The following is an 18,468-nucleotide window of genomic DNA, read 5'->3' as shown; positions in this document are numbered from 1 at the left end:
GCAGGAGGCTCCTGGTGGGAAAGAAGCCGCACTGACCTGGGCAGGCCTTGGCCACGAGGAGCCCCAGGGAGCCAGTGTGCGAGGCTGCTGGCGAGGCAGGCCACAGCTCCCCGCCTTCCCTTGGGTGTGGTGCGTGCACCTGTGTGTTTGTAGGAAAGCCCAGTGATCAGATGATAACCAGGGAGTGGGGTGCTTGCGTGGTGACCCCACACCTGTGAGGTGGGCACTGGTGTTTTTGGTGGACTTCTCTTGTGAGGAGCTGCTTTTTCTTTGTTTATTTTTGAAGATGGAGTCTCCCTCTGTGGCCCAGGCTGGAGTGCAGTGGCGCAATCTTGGCTCACTGCAAGCTCCACCTCCCAGGTTCATGCCATTCTCCTGCCTCAGCCTCCTGGGTAGCTGGGACTACAGGCGCCCGCTACCACGCCCGGCTAATTTTTTGTATTTTTAGTAGAGATGGGGTTTCACCCTGTTAGCCAGGATGGTCCCGATCTCCTGACCTCGTGATCCACCCGCCTCGGCCTCCCAAAGTGCTGGGATTACAGGCATGAGCCCCTGCACCTGGCCAAGCTCCTTTAAAAAAAAAAAAAAAGAGAGCCTTGCTGTGTTGCCCAGACTGGAGTACAGGGTCTCGATGATAGCTCACCTCAACCTTGAACTCTCAGCCCAAGTGATCCTCCCACCTCAGCTGTAAGTGGAACCACAGGTGCACACCACCGGGCCTGGCTCTTTTTTTTTTTTTAATTTTTATTTCTTTTTTAAAAAGAGAAGGTTTTGTTCTGTCACCCTTGCTGGAGTGTGGTGGTATGACCATGGCTCACTGCAGCCTCAGCCTCCTGGGCTCAAGTAATTCTCCCACTTCAGCCTCCCTAGTAGTTGGGATTACAGGTGTGCGCCACCACAGCCAGCAGATTTTTTTTTTATTAGAGGTGAGGTCTCTCCATGTTACCCAGGCTGGTCTCCCAACACCTGGGCCCAAGCAGTTCTCCTGCCTTGGACTCCCAAAATGGGGGATTACAGGCATGAGCCACCACGCCTAGCCCATTGTATTAGGAAAAGGATAGTAGACAGGTGCACCTAGGGTCTTATTGCTGTAAATTGTTCCAGAGATTTAAATTTCAGAAGCTATTGAGTAACCGGAAGTGTTTACTTACTACAATTTGGGGTCACCAAGTGGGTGGCAGATTGATTGGGCTGTGCAGGGGCTGAAGGACTCAGCTCCAGGCCCAGAGTCGCTGGCCTCCTTGAGGCCATGCTGCCTCCATGGGACTGAGTGCTGGGACGGGGCATTTTGGGAGCCTGGCAGGACCCTACCCTGCACGTGGGCCCTGGCAGTGCGTTTCCTCCAGATCGTGGCAGGCGGTCTCGGGATGCTGTTAATGCAGTTTAATCACCACCTAAAAATGCTACAAAATCTGCCATTTACAACAATAGTAGTACAAATAAACATTTAGACACTTCACACTCAAAGAGGGCTTTTGCTCGGGCTTTTTATTTCACAATTGATGCTTAAAAGTGCTTTAAAAGGTAATACTGCAACTATCTACGTATTTTTTTTTTTGCTGCAGAAATAAAGTTATTTATTAAAACACACCCATGGTAGCAAGTTCTGATGGGCCTGAAGAGGAGGCAGGAGCACTGTGTTGAGCTTCTAAACATCGTCCTGCCAGGGAGGGACCCTGACAGGTTCTTGGCTGACATGCTGTGGCCGAGGCAGGAAGGAAGTTGCAGAATTCCACGAAGGCAGAAGACTACCAGTAGACAGGCCCCATGTCATCACACCCATGAGAGTGGCAGTGGTCTGGTGGCCACAGAGATGTCTGACAGTGTGGGTCTAGAGCCGGCGATTGGCTGGCTTTGAGAGGCTCCTTCAGGAGGTGCCTGGGCCCTGATGGACAGCCCCAGGCCTCACACTTCCCCTTTGAGGTTTGCAGAGGGTGCCAGAAGTGACCCCAGAAAGGGTACTCTGAGGTGCTGCGGTCCCTACCCAGCAGCCAGGGGCTCTGTCTGGAAGTGGTCGTGTGGTGGCCGTGCTGAACAGCTGTGAGTCCAGAGCTTCCCCTGCCTCCTCTGCTCTGCCCACTGTCTCGAATCTTTGCTCAGATATCACCTTCCCAGCAAAGGCTGTCTGATTATTTGAATTTGCACCACCCTCATTCAGATAGTCCTGTCTCTTTGCCTGCTTTGTTGTTCTTATAGTAATCATCACTATCTGATACGCTGTGCATTTTCCTGCTCTGTGTTTTAAAGTCTGTCTGTCCTGCTGGAATGCAGGCTTCTGTAGGGCATGGTCTTGGTTTCGTTCTTTGCTGTACTTCCAGTGCCCAGGACAGTGCCCAGCATGGAGTAGCTGCTCAGCCAATGCTGTGGTCTTGATGGGACTGCATTCGCTTTACATGATTGAAGCTCCTGGCGTGGAAGCTGTGCCGTGTCATGTAAAGCATGCGGTGGGGTGGGGGCGTCTTTGTCTGTATTACATCATCTGTTATTGCCGTTTCAAAAATCCAGAGGCCTTTCTACACTTCACTTGGATGTTGATTTCAAAATGACTGATGTTTCTTTCTGGCTCATGAAGGCTGCTGTCTTTGGAATCTGACATTAGGGGGAAGCAAAACTTTACAATGTGTGGGGCAGCCTGGTGTGGTGGCTCAGGTCTGTAATCCAGCACTTTGGGAGGCCAAGGAGGGCGGATCACTTGAGCTCTGGAGTTTGAGGGCAGCCTGGGCAATATGATAAGACCCCATCTCTACAAAAATACACAAATTAGCTGGACACGGTGGTGCACACCCGTGGTCCCACTACTCAGGAGGCTGAGGTGGGAGGATCGCTTGAGCCCAGGAGGTTGAGACTGCAGTGAGTTATGATCATGCCACTGAACTCCAGCCTGGGAGACAGAGTGAGACCCCGTCTCAAAACAGAAAAAAGTGGCCAGGCATGGTGGCTCATGCCTGTAATTACATCACGTTGGGAGGCTGAGGCAGGCAGATCACTTGAGCTCAGGAGTTTGAAACCATCCGGGACGACAAGCAAAACCCCATCTCTATTATTTTTAATTTTATATATATAAAATTTTTGTATGAAAACTGTGTGGTACATGTTTAGCTGTTTTATGTTTCACTTTCTGGACATAAGTGTGATCTTCCCTGCTCTTACGGTGCCATCTAAGCCGTCATCACTTTTCCTGGGTGAGTGATGCAGCTCCCCAACTGGTCTGTCTGACCCCCTGGCCGGCCAAGGGGCTGCCCTTGACTCTCCCAGCACCTGCCCATCTCTGCATAGCCACGCCCACCACTTTAACTGGATGGTTCTGTAGTGAGGTCAGGCTGGACATCAGCTTTCTGTGGGCAGGGACCATGTCCTCTTACTGGCTGAGTAATTGGGTCCATAGTGTAGTTAAGTCACCTCCTTTAAGAGACTTTGGTAAACAAAATAGTGAATATATTCTTTTTATTTATTTACTTTTTTTTTTTTTTTTTGAGGCAGGGTCTCCTTCTGTCATCCAGGCTGGAGTACAGTGACGTGATCTTGGCTCATTGCAGCCTCGACCTCCCTGGGCTTAGGTAATCCTCCCACCTCAGCCTCCCAATTAGCTGGGAACACAGGCACATGTCACCATGCCTGGTTAATTTTTATATTTTTAGTAGAGATGGGGTTTTGCTGTGTTTGCCCAGGCTGGTCTTGAACTCATGGGCTCGAGTGATCCACCCACTTTGGCTTCTGCGCCCGGCCTTTTTTTTTTTTTTTTTTTTTTGAGACGAAATTTCACTCTTGTTGCCTAGGCTGGAGTGCAATGGCGTGATCTCAGCTCACTGCAACCTCTGCCTCGCAGGTTGAAGCGATTCTCCTGCCTCAGCCTCCCAAGTAGCTGGGATTACAGGAATGCGCCAACAAGCCCGGCTAGTTTTTTTGTATTTTTAGTAGAGACGGGATTTCTCCATGTGGTCCGGCTGGTCTCGAACTCCTGACCTCAGGTGATCCACCCGCCTCAGCCTCCCAAAGTGCTTGGCTTACAGGTGTGAGCCACCACACCCACCCTCTTTTTTACTTTTGTTTATTTTGAGATCATGTCTCACTGTGTCACCGAGGCTGGGATGCGGTGGTGCAATCTCAGTTCACTGCAACCTTGACCTCCTGGACTCCAGCAGTCTCCGTGCCTCAGCCTCCCAAGTAGCTGGGACTACAGGTGCACACACTACACCTGGCTAAGTTTTGTAGAGACGGGTCTCACTGTGTTGCCCAGGCTGGTCTTGAACTCCTGGGCTCAAGTGATCCCCCCACCTTAGCCTCCCAAAGTGCTGGGATTATAGGTGTGATCTACTGCGCCTGGCTAGACTGACTGTGTTCTTACGGCTTTGGAGAGTGTGTTGTGCTGCACATGTCACTGCACGTCCTGTGCTGCGTGCAGCTGAGCAGGATAGAGCCTCACGTCTCCCCATAATGCCTCCAGGACTGTGGACTTGGGGTTGCCAGATAGGCTGTGAGCTGTGCGAACAACACAGATGTGCCTACCTGCTGGGGGCGGATGCAGGGGCTGGAGAGGGTCCCGAAGTGAAGACAGTGGGGTCCTGGGAATTCAGGTGGAGGGCTGTGGAGTCTATGCTGGAGGCGCTGCCCATCTGGTGGTTGTGAACTTGTCATCTTCTCCCTGCCCCTTCAGCTGGGCCCGGTCCCCCGCATCTCCCCCATCCCTGCATCTCATGAGTACACACCCACTGTCCTCTGACTCTGGCTGAGCCTTCTAGCTCATACCCACCAAATCAAAAGCAGGCCAGGGCTCAGCTCAGGCTCCAGGTCATTGTGCACCTGCCCACTGCATGCTTATGGTTTCAGACAGGTGTGCACAGCAAAATAAGACAAGTAAGTGTTTATGTTGATGTGTCCTCAGGTGGCGGGTACTCCTTGGGGGAGAAGCTTATTCACACCTTTGAGTTTTTTGGGCTGGGTGATGTGGCCAGTCATCTTTTAAAAATAAGATTTAGGGCTGGGCCCGGTGCCTCACGCCTGTAATCCCGGCACTTTGGGAGGCCGAGGCACGTAGATCAGTTGAGGTCAGGAGTTCGAGACCAGCCTGGCCAACGTGGTGAAACCCATCTCTACTAAAAATATGAAAATTAGCCGGGCATGGTGGTCAGTGCCTGTAGTCCCGGCTACTGGGGAGGCTGAGGTAGGAGAGTCACTTGAACCCCAGGAAGCAGAGGTTGCAGTGAGCCAAGATCATGCCAGTGCACTCTAGCCTGGGCAACAGAGTGAGACTCTGTCTCGAAAAAAAAAAAAATTTAGCATTAGGTGCATTAATGTTTACAGATAGGAAAAAACCTGGCCTAAACCTTTCTCTTGTGACAGGCTCTGGGAAGTAGATAGAACACAATGTTTTTCTAACTACTGTCTCAAATCACCGATCCGCCATGGGATACAGTGCTAAGAATATACCCAGGGTGCGGGAGGTGGAGCTTCATGCTCCTTTATCTGCTGCTGGGGTGGGGTGTGTGGGGGTGTGGCTCCTTCCCTGAAAGATGACACTATCTCCTAGCCAGGCAGGGAACAGGCTGTAGGTCAGATGCACCCAGCCGATCTTGTTTCCAGCGCTTTCCTGGCCGGAATGGCTCTCGCTCTGCAGTTGCATGCTGCACCGCGGAAGAAACAAGGCGTTCTTCATGGCAGTCAGACCTGGCTTGCTAGATGTGTTTTTCATCCCACTTCTGTGCTGAGAGTTTGCTTAGTTAGTTAAAAAAAAAAAAAAAAAAAAAAAAATCAGAGAAATTACTGGGTATAATCCCACAGCAAGTGAAATGTCAAAGGCTGACATTTGGAAACAGCATTGTCAAGCAGAGTTTTAGCCAAAACCTGTGCTGTGACAGCTGAGCCCGGAGTCCAGAAGAAACTACCAGGGGGAGGCGGCACTTGCTGCCGGAGTGTCCGCCACTGTCTGCGAGGAGGATGGATCGCGGGCACCTCTCACCAGGAAGATGGGCTTCTGCCCAGATGTCGGGATTAGTGGCATCGTCCCACAGTAGGGGTCTCACCCTCTGCTGCTGAGGAAGTAGCACTGTCACCCCGTAGGGGTGTGTCCCCCGCTCCTCTCATTTTCCATGCACTGGCCAGTCTGCGCTGCTTTCCTCCCCAGACGCCCTCCGTTCCCTTCGGCCCCGTAGCTCCTGTCTGCCGTGGACTCATTGTTCCATGGGGCTCTTGGTCCCGCTCCAGTACAGTTTTCTCCATTTAAAGTCACGTCGCCTTGTGGGGAATCTCACTGCCGTTTCACACTGTGTGTATTGTGGAAATAAGGTTCTTCCTGTTGCCCAAACATAGCATGAGGATTTTAAACTACGCTTCTTCAGCCTGGGCCCTTCCCCCTCTCTCCCAGGCTCCCTGTGCCCGTGCCTGTGTTTCTGTCTTCCCCCGTCCCAGGTGAGGCTGCAAGGCCACGTTGCACACGTGGCCCACTCTGTGCTGAGCGCTTGGAGGGAGGCCACTAAGACTTGGTGGGTTTCTTTCTGATGTGGGGTAGAGTCTATGAAGACAGAGCAGGGTTTCTCAGCCGGGAGTGGTTGCCCTGTGGCCTGGGTCCCTCCGTTGTGTGGAGACCTGTTCCTGGTAGCATGTTGAGCAGCACCCCCGCCTCTCCCCAGCAGGTGCCAGTAACGCTTTCTCTCCTGCCCCGGTTATGACAACCAACAAGAAGCAAAACTTAGACATTGCTAAGTCTCCCTGGGGTCACAGTCGCCCTGGTGAGAGACACCAGGATAAACTGTGTGCCAGGGCCCTGCGTTCCCCAGACTGGGCACCCACGCTGTGGGTCGGGTGTTAGTGCGGCCTCGTGGCCGGCAGCTCCCAGAAGGAGCCCACATAGAGGCAGCCACACGACGCTGCCTGTGACTGGCCCAGCCAGCGGTCTGTTCTCACACTGCTGTGGACACGACACATCGGGAGGAGCTTGGATACCACATGTGAGCTGACCAAGTGTTTTGGGGACTGGGCTGGGAGTCCTCTAGTGCCACAAGGGATGCTCAAATGCACGTCTGCAGCGGATCTTCTGACTCATTTATGTCTCCCTCTGACACTCCATAGCCGACAACACTAGTACTAGCAAAGCACACACGTCCTGTCCTTCAAAACTCAGTCCTCAGGGCGCCTCCTGTCTCCTCTCACACCTGCTCAGGTGGCCTGGGCGGCCTGCGTAGCCCTTGGGGTCCCTGTGTGTGGACGGTGTTGAGGGAGTGAAGAGACTTGTCCACACGATGCTCCACGTCTCCCTGAGCTGGAGGGCAGGGTGGCTCAGTGTCACAGGGTCCAGCGGTCAGGTCGAGTCTTGTCGTGATAGCCTGTTGGCTTCCAGTGTGCCTCGTGGTCTGCCTGGCAACCGCCATGCTGCCCAGGAGCCGCAGGCCATACTGCATGGCTGGTGTCTGGACCAGGGGCTGGGTCAAGAGCAAACTCGTACTTTCCAAGGGGCAGTGCTCCCCTTTGAGCATCTGCCTGGAGACGGTTTGGTAACCACGGAGACCGCTTCGATGAAAAAGAAAGGTCTCCAGAACACACGTTTGAATGAGTGTCGTCAGACTTGACTTAAAACACGTTTGAATGAGTGTCGTCAGACTTGATCTCAGTTGTCTGTTGTTTGGGGGTCGGCTCTTCAGGAGCTGAAACTCTTCTCCAGTTAATGGTTGGGAGGTTTGAGCTGAAGGTAGCTTTTCTTGGAAAGTGTTCCTGACGGCCCTGGCCGCATGCTTTGCTGTTTTATGTCCCTCAGGCAGTGCTTGATATCAAGGTCCCCTTTCCCTAGAGCAGCCCATTAGATGGGGGTGTCAGCTTCCCTTGCATTCTGTGGTTGTGGACTTCTGGTACCTCCGTGGCCCTCCTCAGCCATGGCGCTGACTAATGGGAAACCGAGCTGTTCTTGAGTGTGGCTTAACGGCGCCTCTCAGGTGAGGTCCTGTTCACCGTGGAGAAACAGTGCTGCGCCACCGCCTGGCCAGGAGCTTCTGCGTGACAGCTGTGTCGGCACCTTTACCGGACTTGTTGGGTCTGGAGGAAAGTCAGTGTACAATTATGTTTTTCCAGGCCCATGAATTAGCCTCTCACATTTTGTCATTTAAAAAAGCATTCATGGGCCAGGCATGGTGGCTCATACCTGTAGCCTTAGCAACTCAGGAGGCTGAGGCGGGAGGATCACTTCAGCCTAGGACTTTGAGATCAGCCTACGCAACGTAGTGAGACCCCATCTCTACAAAATATTTTTTTTTTTTTTTCTTGAGACGGAGTCTTGCTCTGTCGCCCAGGCTGGAGTGCAGTGGCGCAATCTCGGCTCACTGCAAGCTCCGCCTCCCGGGTTCACGCCATTCTCCTGCCTCAGCCTCTCCGAGTAGCTGGGACTACAGGCGCCCGCCACCACGCCCGGCTAATTTTTTGTATTTTTTAGTAGAGACGAGGTTTCACTGCGGTCTCGATGTCCTGACCTCGTGATCCGCCCGCCTCGGCCTCCCAAAGTGCTGGGATTACAAGCGTGAGCCACCGCGCCCGGCCATACAAAATATTTAAAAAGTAGCTGGGAATCCCAGCACTTTCAGAGGCTGAGGCAGGCGGATCACAGGGTCAGGAGATCGAGACCATCCTGGCTAACACGATGAAACCCCGTCTCTACTAAAAATACAAAAAATTAGCCGGGTGTGGTGGCGGGCGCCTGTAGTCCCAGCTACTCGGGAGGCTGAGGCAGGAGAATGGCGTGAACCCAGGAGACGGAGCTTGCAGTGAGCCGAGATGGCGCCACTGTACTCCAGCCTGGACGGCAGAGTGACACTCAGTCTCAAAAAAAAAAAAAAAAAGGTAGCTGGGTATGGTGGTGTGTACCTGTAATCCCAGCTACTTGGGAGGCTGAGACAGGAGGATCACGTGAGCCTGGGAGGGCGAGGCCACAGTGAGCTGTGATTGCACCACTGCACTCAGCCTGGGCAACAGAGCGAGACTCTTATTCAGTCAGTCAGTCAGTCATAAATGAATAAAACTAAAAACATAAAATTTGTTCACGTATGAGATTTTACTCAGTGGCTCACTTGTCAGTTTTTAATAAAGCAGTATGTTCCCTTGAATCTCTGCTGAAATTGAAGTGTGTCATGCGTGCTGTCCTCTGGCTGGCCGCTAGCTCTGCACCCCCACAGGTGCTGCTCTGCATCTGGGCTGGGAAACCAGGTCTGGGCTGACGCCTGCCTCTGGTGGACATGCAGCTGGAGCCCACCTTGCCAGAGGCCAGAGTTTGCCACTGTCCTGTGGATTGAACCCTCCCAGGTTCAGGCGACTCTGCTGCCTGAACCTCCCAAATAGCTGGGATTACAGGTGCCCTCCATGACGCCCAGCTAATTTGTTTGTATTTTTAGTAGAGACGGGGTTTTGCCATGTTGGGCAGGCTGGTCTCCAACTTTTGACCTCAGGTGATCTGCCTGCCTCGGCCTCCCAAAGTGCTGGGATTACAGATGTGAGCCAGTGCGCCCACCCTGAAGTTTTCTTAATGTTCAATTTATTAAACTATATCTGCTAAAAATGTTACTGAGCATTTAAAACCTATTAGAAAATGAATATGTGTACATTTTATTGATCAGATTCTTTTAGATATTTATTAGGAAGCCCCGTGGTCACATTTCATCACTACTGTGTGTTTGGTTAACTCCTTGTTTTCATACTGGGTTTTTGTTTTGTTTTGTTTTGTTTTTGTTTTTGAGATGAGTCTTACTCTGTTGCCCAGGGTGGAGTGCAGTGGTGCGATCTCGGCTCACTGCAAGCTCTGCCTCCCGGGTTCACGCCATCCTCCTGCCTCAGCCTCCTGAGTAGCTGGGACTACAGGCGCCCACCACCACACCCGGCTAATTTTTTTATATTTTTTAGTAGAGACGGGGTTTCACCGTGTTAGCCAGGATGGTCTCGATCTCCTGACCTCGTGATCCGCCCGGCTAGGCCTCCCGAAGTGCTGGGATTACAGCCGTGAGCCACCAGGGCCCGGCCCATACTTATTTTTGTACCTTGTCTGGAGTTATAATGAATTTAGCAGATTTGTAAGAAAGAAAACCCTTTCTCCTCCTGGCCATGGTGCCGGTCCCGAGCCAGAGTGGGGTGTGTCTTCCGGGTGGCCCTGCGTCTGTCCGCCCCTGGGGCTGGCCTCCTGCTTGGGCCTGAACCTCTGTGCTGCGGGTGTTGCCTGGCTCCTCCTGTACTTGCTGCCTGCAGCCTCCCTTCTCCACCTCTGTGTTCCTCGGGTTGCGGTCACGGAATGTTCTGTCTGGATTTCTTTTTGTCTTCCTTATGTTTCTTGAAATCTTTTATTTATTTATTTATTTATTTATTTATTTTTTTGAGCTAGCATCTCACTCTGGCCTAGGCTGCAGTGCAGTGGCACAGTCATGGCTCCTTGCAGCATTGACCTCCTGGGCTCAGGCAGTTCTCCTGCCTCAGCCTCCCGTGTAGCTGGGACTACAGGCACACACCACCATGCTTGGCTTATTTTATTTTATATTTTTTGTAGAGACAGGGTCTTGCTGTTGTGTCCGGAATTGGTGGGTTCTTGGTCTCACTGACTTCAAGAATGAAGCCGCGGACCCTTGCAGTGTTACAGCTCTTAAGGTGGCGTGTGTGGAGTTGTTCGTTCCTTCTGATGTTCAGATGTGTTCGGAGTTTCTTCCTTCTGGTGGGTTCGTGGTCTCGCTGGCTCAGGAGTGAAGCTGCAGACCTTCGTGGTGAGTGCTACAGCTCTTAAGGTGGCGCGTCTGGAGTTGTTCATTCCTCCCGGTGGGCTCGTGATCTCGCTGGCTTCAGGAGTGAAGCTGCAGACCTTCGCGGTGAGTGTTAAGCTCATAAAAGCCGTGTGGACCCAAAGAGTGAGCAGTAGCAAGATTTATTGCAAAGAGCGAAAGAACAAAGCTTCCACAGTGTGGACGGGGACCCGAGCGGGTTGCCACTGCTGGCTCAGTCAGCCTGCTTTTATTCTCTCATCTAGCTCCACCCACATCCTGCTGATTGGTAGAGCCCAGTGGTCTGTTTTGACAGGGCGCTGATTGTTGCGTTTACAATCCCTGAGCTAGACACAAAGGTTCTCCACGTCCCCATCAGATTAGTTAGATACAGAGTATCGACACAAAGGTTCTCCAAGGCCCCACCAGTGTAGCTAAATACAGAGTGTTAATTGGTGCACTCATGAACCCTGAGCTAGACTCAGGGTGCCGATTCATGTGTTCACAAACCTTGAGCTAGACACAGAGTGCCGATTGGTGTATTTACAATCCCTGAGCTAGACATAAAGGTTCTCCAAGGCCCCACCAGAGTAGCTAGATGCAGAGTGTCGATTGGTGCATTCACAAACCCTGAGCTAGATGCAGGGTGCTGACTGGTGTATTTACAATCCCTGAGCTAGACATAAAGGTTCTCCACATCCCCACTAGACTCAGGAGCCCAGCTGGGTTCACCCAGTGGATCCCACACTGGGGCTGCAGTTGGAGCTGCCTGCCAGTCCCGCGCTGTGCACTCGCACTCCTCAGCCCTTGGGTGGTCGATGGGACTGGGCGCCGTGGAGCAGGGGGTGGCACTCATCGGGGAGGCTCGGGCCGCACAGGAGCCCACGGAGGGGGTGGGAGGCTCAGGCATGGCGGGCTGCAGGTCTGGAGCCCTGCCCCACGGGAAGGCAGCTAAGGCCTGGGGAGAAATCGAGTGCAGCGCCGGTGGGCTGGCACTGCTGGGGGACCCAGTACACCCTCCGCAGCCGCTGGCTGTCCGGGGCTGGCAGGGCCAGCTGACTGCTCCGAGTGCAGGACCCGCCAAGCCCACCCCCACCCGGAACTCCAGCTGGCCTGCAAGCACCGCGCGCAGCCCCGGTTCCTGCTCGCGCTTCTCCCTCCACACCTCCCTGGAAGCAGAGGGAGACGGCTCCAGCCTTGGCCAGCCAAGAAAGGGGCTCCCACAGTGCAGTGGTGGGCTGAAGGGCTCCTCAAGTGCTGCCAAAGTGGGAGCCCAGGCAGAGGAGGCGCCGAGAGCAGGCGAGGGCTGTGAGGACTGCCAGCACGCTGTCACCTCTCACTGTGTTGCCCAGGCTGGTCTTGAACTCCGGGCCCCAAGGGATTTTCCTGCCTTGGCCTCCCAAATGCTGGGATTGCAGTCCTGAGCCACTGCATCCGGCTGTTTTTAGTGTTCAAAAGGATTGTAGCTTGGCTGGTGACAGTCTCATCAAAAAGGCTTTGCTGCTCCTCTGTCCTGGCACAGACACAGACCCTGTGTCTTCAGACATAGCATGGACTCAGGACCCTACTGAGAGATGGAGTCAAGAGCTCTCCAGGGTTCTGAGTGGGGAGTTGTATCAGAAACCACCATCAGCGCACCTGAGCTCGCCTTGCGTTGTTCTTCTGTAGTGCCGGGGGCCACTGCCACCACCGTGAGGACACGTTGGGGTCTGGGGAGGGATTGTTGTGGCTGTGGGTGCACCTTGCACGTCTTGCCCACCTAGCTTTGCATGCTGATCTTCCCTCCGTGCCCGCTTACATTGTTAACTGGGTTTCTGCCCTCCCTCCTCTCCTTCGTATTTCTGTGTCTCATTGACAACTGTTCTGTAGTCGCTTTGTTGACAGTTGCCAAACTGCTTTCCAAAAACATTTCCACTGCAATCCCGGTTTTTGGTGCCAGCCGCAGTGGTGTGAGTATGCTCGCTTTCTTATAGTCTTGCCAGCACTGGGCGTCTCTGTGTATTGTAAACACATGCGATCATCACTCATCTCTCCGTTCCCCCCACAATTAAAGATGTGCCGTGCTATCTCTGCTCAGGTTACCTTGGCCTTGGGATGAGTTGGCTGGAGGCTCAGGCAGCACGAGGGAGAGGAGGAGGGTGAGGCGCTGCCCGCTGGAGTAGCGGGCAGCCATGGCGCGCGGGCAGGACTCGGGAGAGGAGGCCGGCAGCTCACAGCGGACTGCGGGGCTCAGCTGGCCTGCCCTGTGCTTGGGGTTTGTTTTTGAGCATTGAGATGAGGTCCTTACACCTTAGTCCCTGCGTTGAGAACAAGGCAGCTGCCTTGAGCCTTACCTCCTTTTCCTCTTTGTCCTGTTTGAAATGATTGTTCCCTGGTGCCGTAAAGAAACAGCACTTGAACATAAATGTAATTTATTTATAAGGCCATTTTTACTTCCTGCGGAAAGGGTACATTCACCAGCAGTTTTGCCACGAGAGTACACTGAACAAAGGAGACAGGGTCATTTATAACCTGATGCGTCCACCCTACTGCTGTGTCCGGTTTCCACTGGCTAGAATGGGACCTCACATTCTGTATTTGTCTTGATTGGCTGGCAACTTAGAACTTCTAAAAGAGGCAAAGGTAGAGGAAAACAAAGGAAGGAGGAAGTAACTTGTGGAATGCCGAGAAAGGTAAAAACACTTTCAAACAAGGAAGACGAACAGACTATGGACCTAATATTTGATTGGACCAGTATAAGCATGTTAGGGCAAATACTTAAGCTAAATTGTGAGAGCTGAGAATACAAAGTACATTGATTGTCACGGCTAGTCAATATTTAAGAGTGTTAGCACAGGTCTTTGAATACATTTTGCTTCTCAGAGCAGTTACTATGTATTCCTAATTAAATGGGGAGGAAAGTCTTTGAAGAAGAACCTCTACTTTACTTTTTACAGTCCCCCAGTATGGTGCCGTGCCCATCCAGTCCACCGTGGTGTTATGTTCCTGCTCGTCCCCATCAATGGTGAGGACCCAGACTGAGTCCAGCACAGCCCCTGGCATTCCTGGTGGCAGCACTCAGGGTCCCGCCATGGACGGCACTGCATCCGAGCCGCAGCCCGGCGCCGGCTCCCTGCAGCACACCACTGCCGCAGCCTCAGAAGAAGCGCCCTGAGGACTTCAAGTTTGGGAAAAATTCTTGGGGAAGGCTCTTTTTCCACGGTGAGTATTTGCTGCTGCTGGGTGTCAGACGCATGTGATTTCCTTGGGGAGGCTCACCTTCCTCGGGGCTTGCCGGAGACTCCATCCAAGGCTGGTGTCCTTCCTGGCAGGAGGTCTCGGGCCCCTTGAGGGGTGTCACCTGTTGTGAACGCCACTTGAGTCTTTGGGGGCTGGGTACCCCCCAAGCAGATCACGTGATGAGTGTGGCTAAATATTTAACCCGGTTTTGTAGATGAGAACGTTAGACACATCTCTTGATGGTCTGCGGAGGTTTTTTCTAATGTAGTTAACTTCATTTTAACCTGGCATCAGCAGGTTACATTCTGTGTCCTTGTGTCTCACTGGCAGGGCCCTGGGAAGCTGTTCTTGTTCTTAGATTGAAAATTAATATCTCTCTAGAGGTTTCTGGGGACACTTATGGACCTTTTTTTATTTCTCTGTTTTGTTTTTTTAAATACATAAAACAGTACGCTCTGGACATTTGCTGGAGACACAGCCTCCAGATTCTTGTGTCCCGAGTTTCACGAACAGAAGTATTGTCGCAGTACTGTTAAGTCACACTTGTTACCTGTCTCGGGGTGTTTTTTCCTCTGAAAGCAAAGAAATGAAGTTTCAAAGCAGCTGACATGGGACGTTTTGCAGACATGGGACCCATGAAGCTGTGTGTGGTTGTGGATTTAGTGAAGGTTGTAACAGGTTCAAGGGAGGCCTGAGCAACTCGGGGTGCACTGTCTCCATCTGGGCCTCTATAAAGAGACAGAGTCCCGTGCTGCGAGAGTCGCATGGCCGCCAAGGTGGTCGCCAAGGTGGTGTGCTAGGGCCATTCCAGGGAGCCCTGGGGGCACCTCGCTCTGGAGAGCCTGGGTGAGTTCCTGAATAATTCTTTCTTGCCTGGCCTTTGTGAAGAAACTATATGTGAGGTTTATTTTCCTTTTTTTCTCTTTTTTACATATATGAAATTTTGCACAATGCAAAGAAAAACATGAAATATAGCTTACCCATATTCCCAACATATTGTTTTAATTAACGTTAACTTTTGCTGCCCTTACGCTTTAGATTTTTTCAATTGCAGGTTTTATGAAATAATTTTTTTATAAAAGGATTATGCCCTCATGAAAAGTCCCTTAACCATGAGACTAGTCCCCAAAGTTTGGGGACTCAGATCCTTTTAGAAAGAAGAAACTCTTTGGAAAACCTTGGGCGTTGTGCATGGCTGCTTACAACCACCCAGTGAAAGAGGAGGCCTCCTCTTTTCTCAGCTTTACTTGTTTTTTGAGACAGAGTCTTGCTCTGTCGCCCAGGCTTGAGTGCAATGGCATGATCATAGCTCACTGCAGCCTCGACTTCCTGGGCTCAAGTGATCCTCTTACCTCAGCCTCCCAAGTAGCTGCAGTTACAGGAATGCACCACCGTGCCCAGCTAATTTTAAAATTTTTTGTAGAGACAGGGTCTCACTTTGTTGCCCAGACTGGTCTTGAACCCCTAGGCTCAAGTGATTCTCTCTCCTCAGCCTTGTAAAGTGTTGGGATTACAGGCGTGAGCCACTGTGCTTGGCCTCAGTTTTACTTCCATATATTTCTCTCTTTAATTCAACTTTATTTTATTATGTATGTATTTATCCTTTTAGAAACAGGGTCTTGCGCTGTCACCTAGGCTGGAGTGCAGTGGTGTGATCATAGCTCACTGCAGCCTTCACCACGTGGGCTTAAGCGATCCTCCTGCCTTAGCCTCCTGAGTAGCTAGGACCACAGGCATGTGTCACCATACATGGCCCTTACATGTATCTCGACTGAAAAAGGAAGACTCATTTGTGAAACTGCCTGTTTCCCTGGGTTCTGGAGATGGGTGGAGAGCAGGCACTGTCCCTCCAGAGGCTGTGGTCCGTGTCTTTCTGAACCTGCACCAGGGAGGTGCCCGGGAGAGCACGGTGAGCCGGAGGCTCCTCCATGGGGCTGTTTGGAATCCACAGTACTGGGTCTCAGATTACATGTGCTACCCTCAGTTCTTTCTCAGCTTTCCTGAAATGGAGATCACATTAAAGTTGATTTCCCGGGGAGGGGGAAAGGACAGTGATAGTTAGGAGGCTGGGCAAGAGCCAGGTGCAGCACCGGAGAGCCGGGAGGCCCCCTGAGAACGGTCACAACCTCCAGGGAGGGACACGTCACGCGCCATTCTCTGGAAGAGGATCCTTCCTTCCTGTAGGAAACCTGCTTGTGAAGTGTTGAGTTTAGACAACAGAAAGATGACATCAGTATCCCCTTAGAAAGCGTTCCACTAAATATCAGTGCTCGCTCACAATTCTTTCTTCCTTTTCTCTACTTATGAAGCTAGCACGTGCTCTTGTGGAGAAATGTGACCTCCCAGAAACATGAGCTAGAGAGGGGAGCCCTGCCTGGCCCACTTCCCCTTTCTCCCCGGCAGCTGAGAGCCATCCATGCGTGGCGTATTCCTCTGGGAAGATCTTGAGTACGTAGAGTCCCCAGAATCCAACTTCATTCTTCTTGAGCGCCTCAGGGCGTCTCACTTGGTGCTTTCCAGGATCTCTTCTGACGTGTCCGTCAGGAGTCCTGCCCCGGATTGCAGCTCACAGCCCGGAGCCAGGTGGACCTGGCCCTGTGGCCTCCTGAAGGTCTTCCTGCCAGCTCCCAGGAATGTAACAGGGCGGGTTCCCTCTGCTCCCTGCTCCTTAGGCTGTCCCCCTGTGGGTGTCTTAGGAGACACTTGTGTACCACTTGGTGGTGGTGGGGCCTCCCTGGCACAGCTGTCTCATGCGCTCTGGCTAAACTTGGCTAAACTGTGGGCCCACCAGGAATTTCCAGTCTGGTGCCTCAGGGTGTGCCCCAGGCTAGTCCGAGTGGAGGATCTCTCCGCTGTTTGGGATGCCTGCCCTGCTGGAGTGCTGTGTCTGGGAGGTGGGGTTTGAGTGCAGGGCTCAGGGGTGCTAAGGAGAGGACAGGGCAGGAGGCCTGCTGCATCCCGGGAAGGTGGCTCCCTCTTGTGGGCACGCAGGGCCATGCATTGTTGGTTTAGCTCCCTGCGTCCTTTACACCCAGGCTCTCTTCATGGTATCCGCAAGCGCCCTCATACGAAATGTATGATAACAATTATTTCCAAAAATGAAAATTCAGGGCAGCCTTTGCAATGAATGTATACTAGAAGGACAAATTGTTTTCAAAGAAGCCCCTGTGCCCTACCACTTGTGGTGACACCACTGTGTTCCTGCTGTTCGTGAAGAGCGTGGCAGTCGAAGAGGCTCCTGAATTTATACTTGTGTTGCACCGTTAGGACGCTTAGCAGCTGATCAAGAAGCTTCTGAAAACAATGGAGAGATGGATATGTTTTCTCTTAGCTATTAGAACACATTAACACGAGCATTGGCTTTTAGATCTACTTGTCAGTACAAGACCCAAAATATTTCACTGTAGATTCAAGCCTTCAGTGGGGACAGGAAGCGTGCGTGTGGGGCAGAGGGACTTGTCAGACCCAGTGTCCTGGTTATTACATTGCGTGTTTCTTTTTCTCCTTTTCTTTCCAAACCAGGTTGTCCTGGCTCGAGAACTGGCAACCTCCAGAGAATATGCGAGTGAGTATGGGCTGCAGGGAGCTGTGCGTCTGGGAGCAGGGCCAGCGGCGCCGTGCAGGGCAGCCGGGGTGGCAGGGCCGGGGTTTCTGCGCTGATTTCTGGGTACAGGACACTGTTGGCTTTAGAGACCACCAGGCTGGTGTATACAATGTTTGAAAGGCTGTAATTTGTACCAGTTACTTTGTGAGTCATGTCTTTAGTGTTTTTTGTTGTTTCTGATAGTAACTCCCTTCTCTCTCACCTGAAGTTAAAATTCTGGAGAAGCGACATATCATAAAAGAGAACAAGGTCCCGTATGTAACCAGAGAGCGGGATGTCATGTCGCGCCTGGATCACCCCTTCTTTGTTAAGCTTTACTTCACATTTCAGGACGACGAGAAGCTGTGTATCCTTTGCGTGGTCGGTGCCGTCTGAAGCCACACCAGTCACCCCTCTCCCTTGGAATCAGACCTTGTGTGTTCCCACAAGCAGCCCCGGCTCCCTGTCGAGTGCGGTCCCTCAGGCCGCTGACATTCAGGGAGGCAGCCGAGGCAGCCCCAGGGTGTGGCTGTGAGTCTGCACAGGACGTTACCTCCCGGAGAAGCCATTGATGTGGCTCCAGCACAGTCCCCTCTGCTGCGGCTTGCTTGGTCGCTGTCCCTTGCTCCCCTAGAGCGCCATCTTTTCTGTTATTAAACCTTGGGTCAGGAATCCGGGAGGCAAGGCCCGGTGGAAGTTGGGGTGGGCCCCACCTCTGCCCCATCCAGCTGACCTGTGGGCCTGCCAGTGGCTGGGCTGGCCACGCCACACCGTCATCGCCCCCAGCAGGTGCAGTCTGCACCTGCTCTTTTCCTCCCCCGCCACCCTCCAAGCTGGCCCAAGTGTCGTGGCCTCCCCATCCTGCCTGGGGAGGGTCCTGAGTCCTCCCACCTGTCCTCCCCGTCTCTCCCGAGCACCAGGCTCTTCTGTATTAGAGCTTTGTTCTGGCCTGCT

At 52.6% G+C, this 18,468-nt stretch overlaps 1 protein-coding gene across 1 annotated transcript in view; it reads left to right on the top strand.

Moving 5' to 3' along the window:
- LOC116462336 (3-phosphoinositide-dependent protein kinase 1) overlaps nt 1-18,146 on the top strand; it is a 111,122-nt gene extending 92,976 nt beyond the window's left edge. The window contains 5 exon segments of the mRNA XM_032144745.2: nt 13,657-13,832; nt 13,834-13,879; nt 13,881-13,913; nt 17,454-17,496; nt 17,744-18,146. Coding sequence (XP_032000636.1) covers nt 13,657-13,832; nt 13,834-13,879; nt 13,881-13,913; nt 17,454-17,496; nt 17,744-17,910 — 465 coding nt within the window. The 3' untranslated portion in view covers nt 17,911-18,146.
- The last annotated feature ends 322 nt before the right edge of the window (nt 18,147-18,468 follow it).

Source organism: Hylobates moloch, unplaced genomic scaffold, assembly GCF_009828535.3.
Source record: "Hylobates moloch isolate HMO894 unplaced genomic scaffold, HMol_V3 SCAFFOLD_23, whole genome shotgun sequence".
NCBI classification, from domain to species: domain Eukaryota; kingdom Metazoa; phylum Chordata; class Mammalia; order Primates; family Hylobatidae; genus Hylobates; species Hylobates moloch.
Note: the sequence above shows the minus strand (reverse complement) of the source record. Positions and strands in the feature narration are given on the sequence as shown.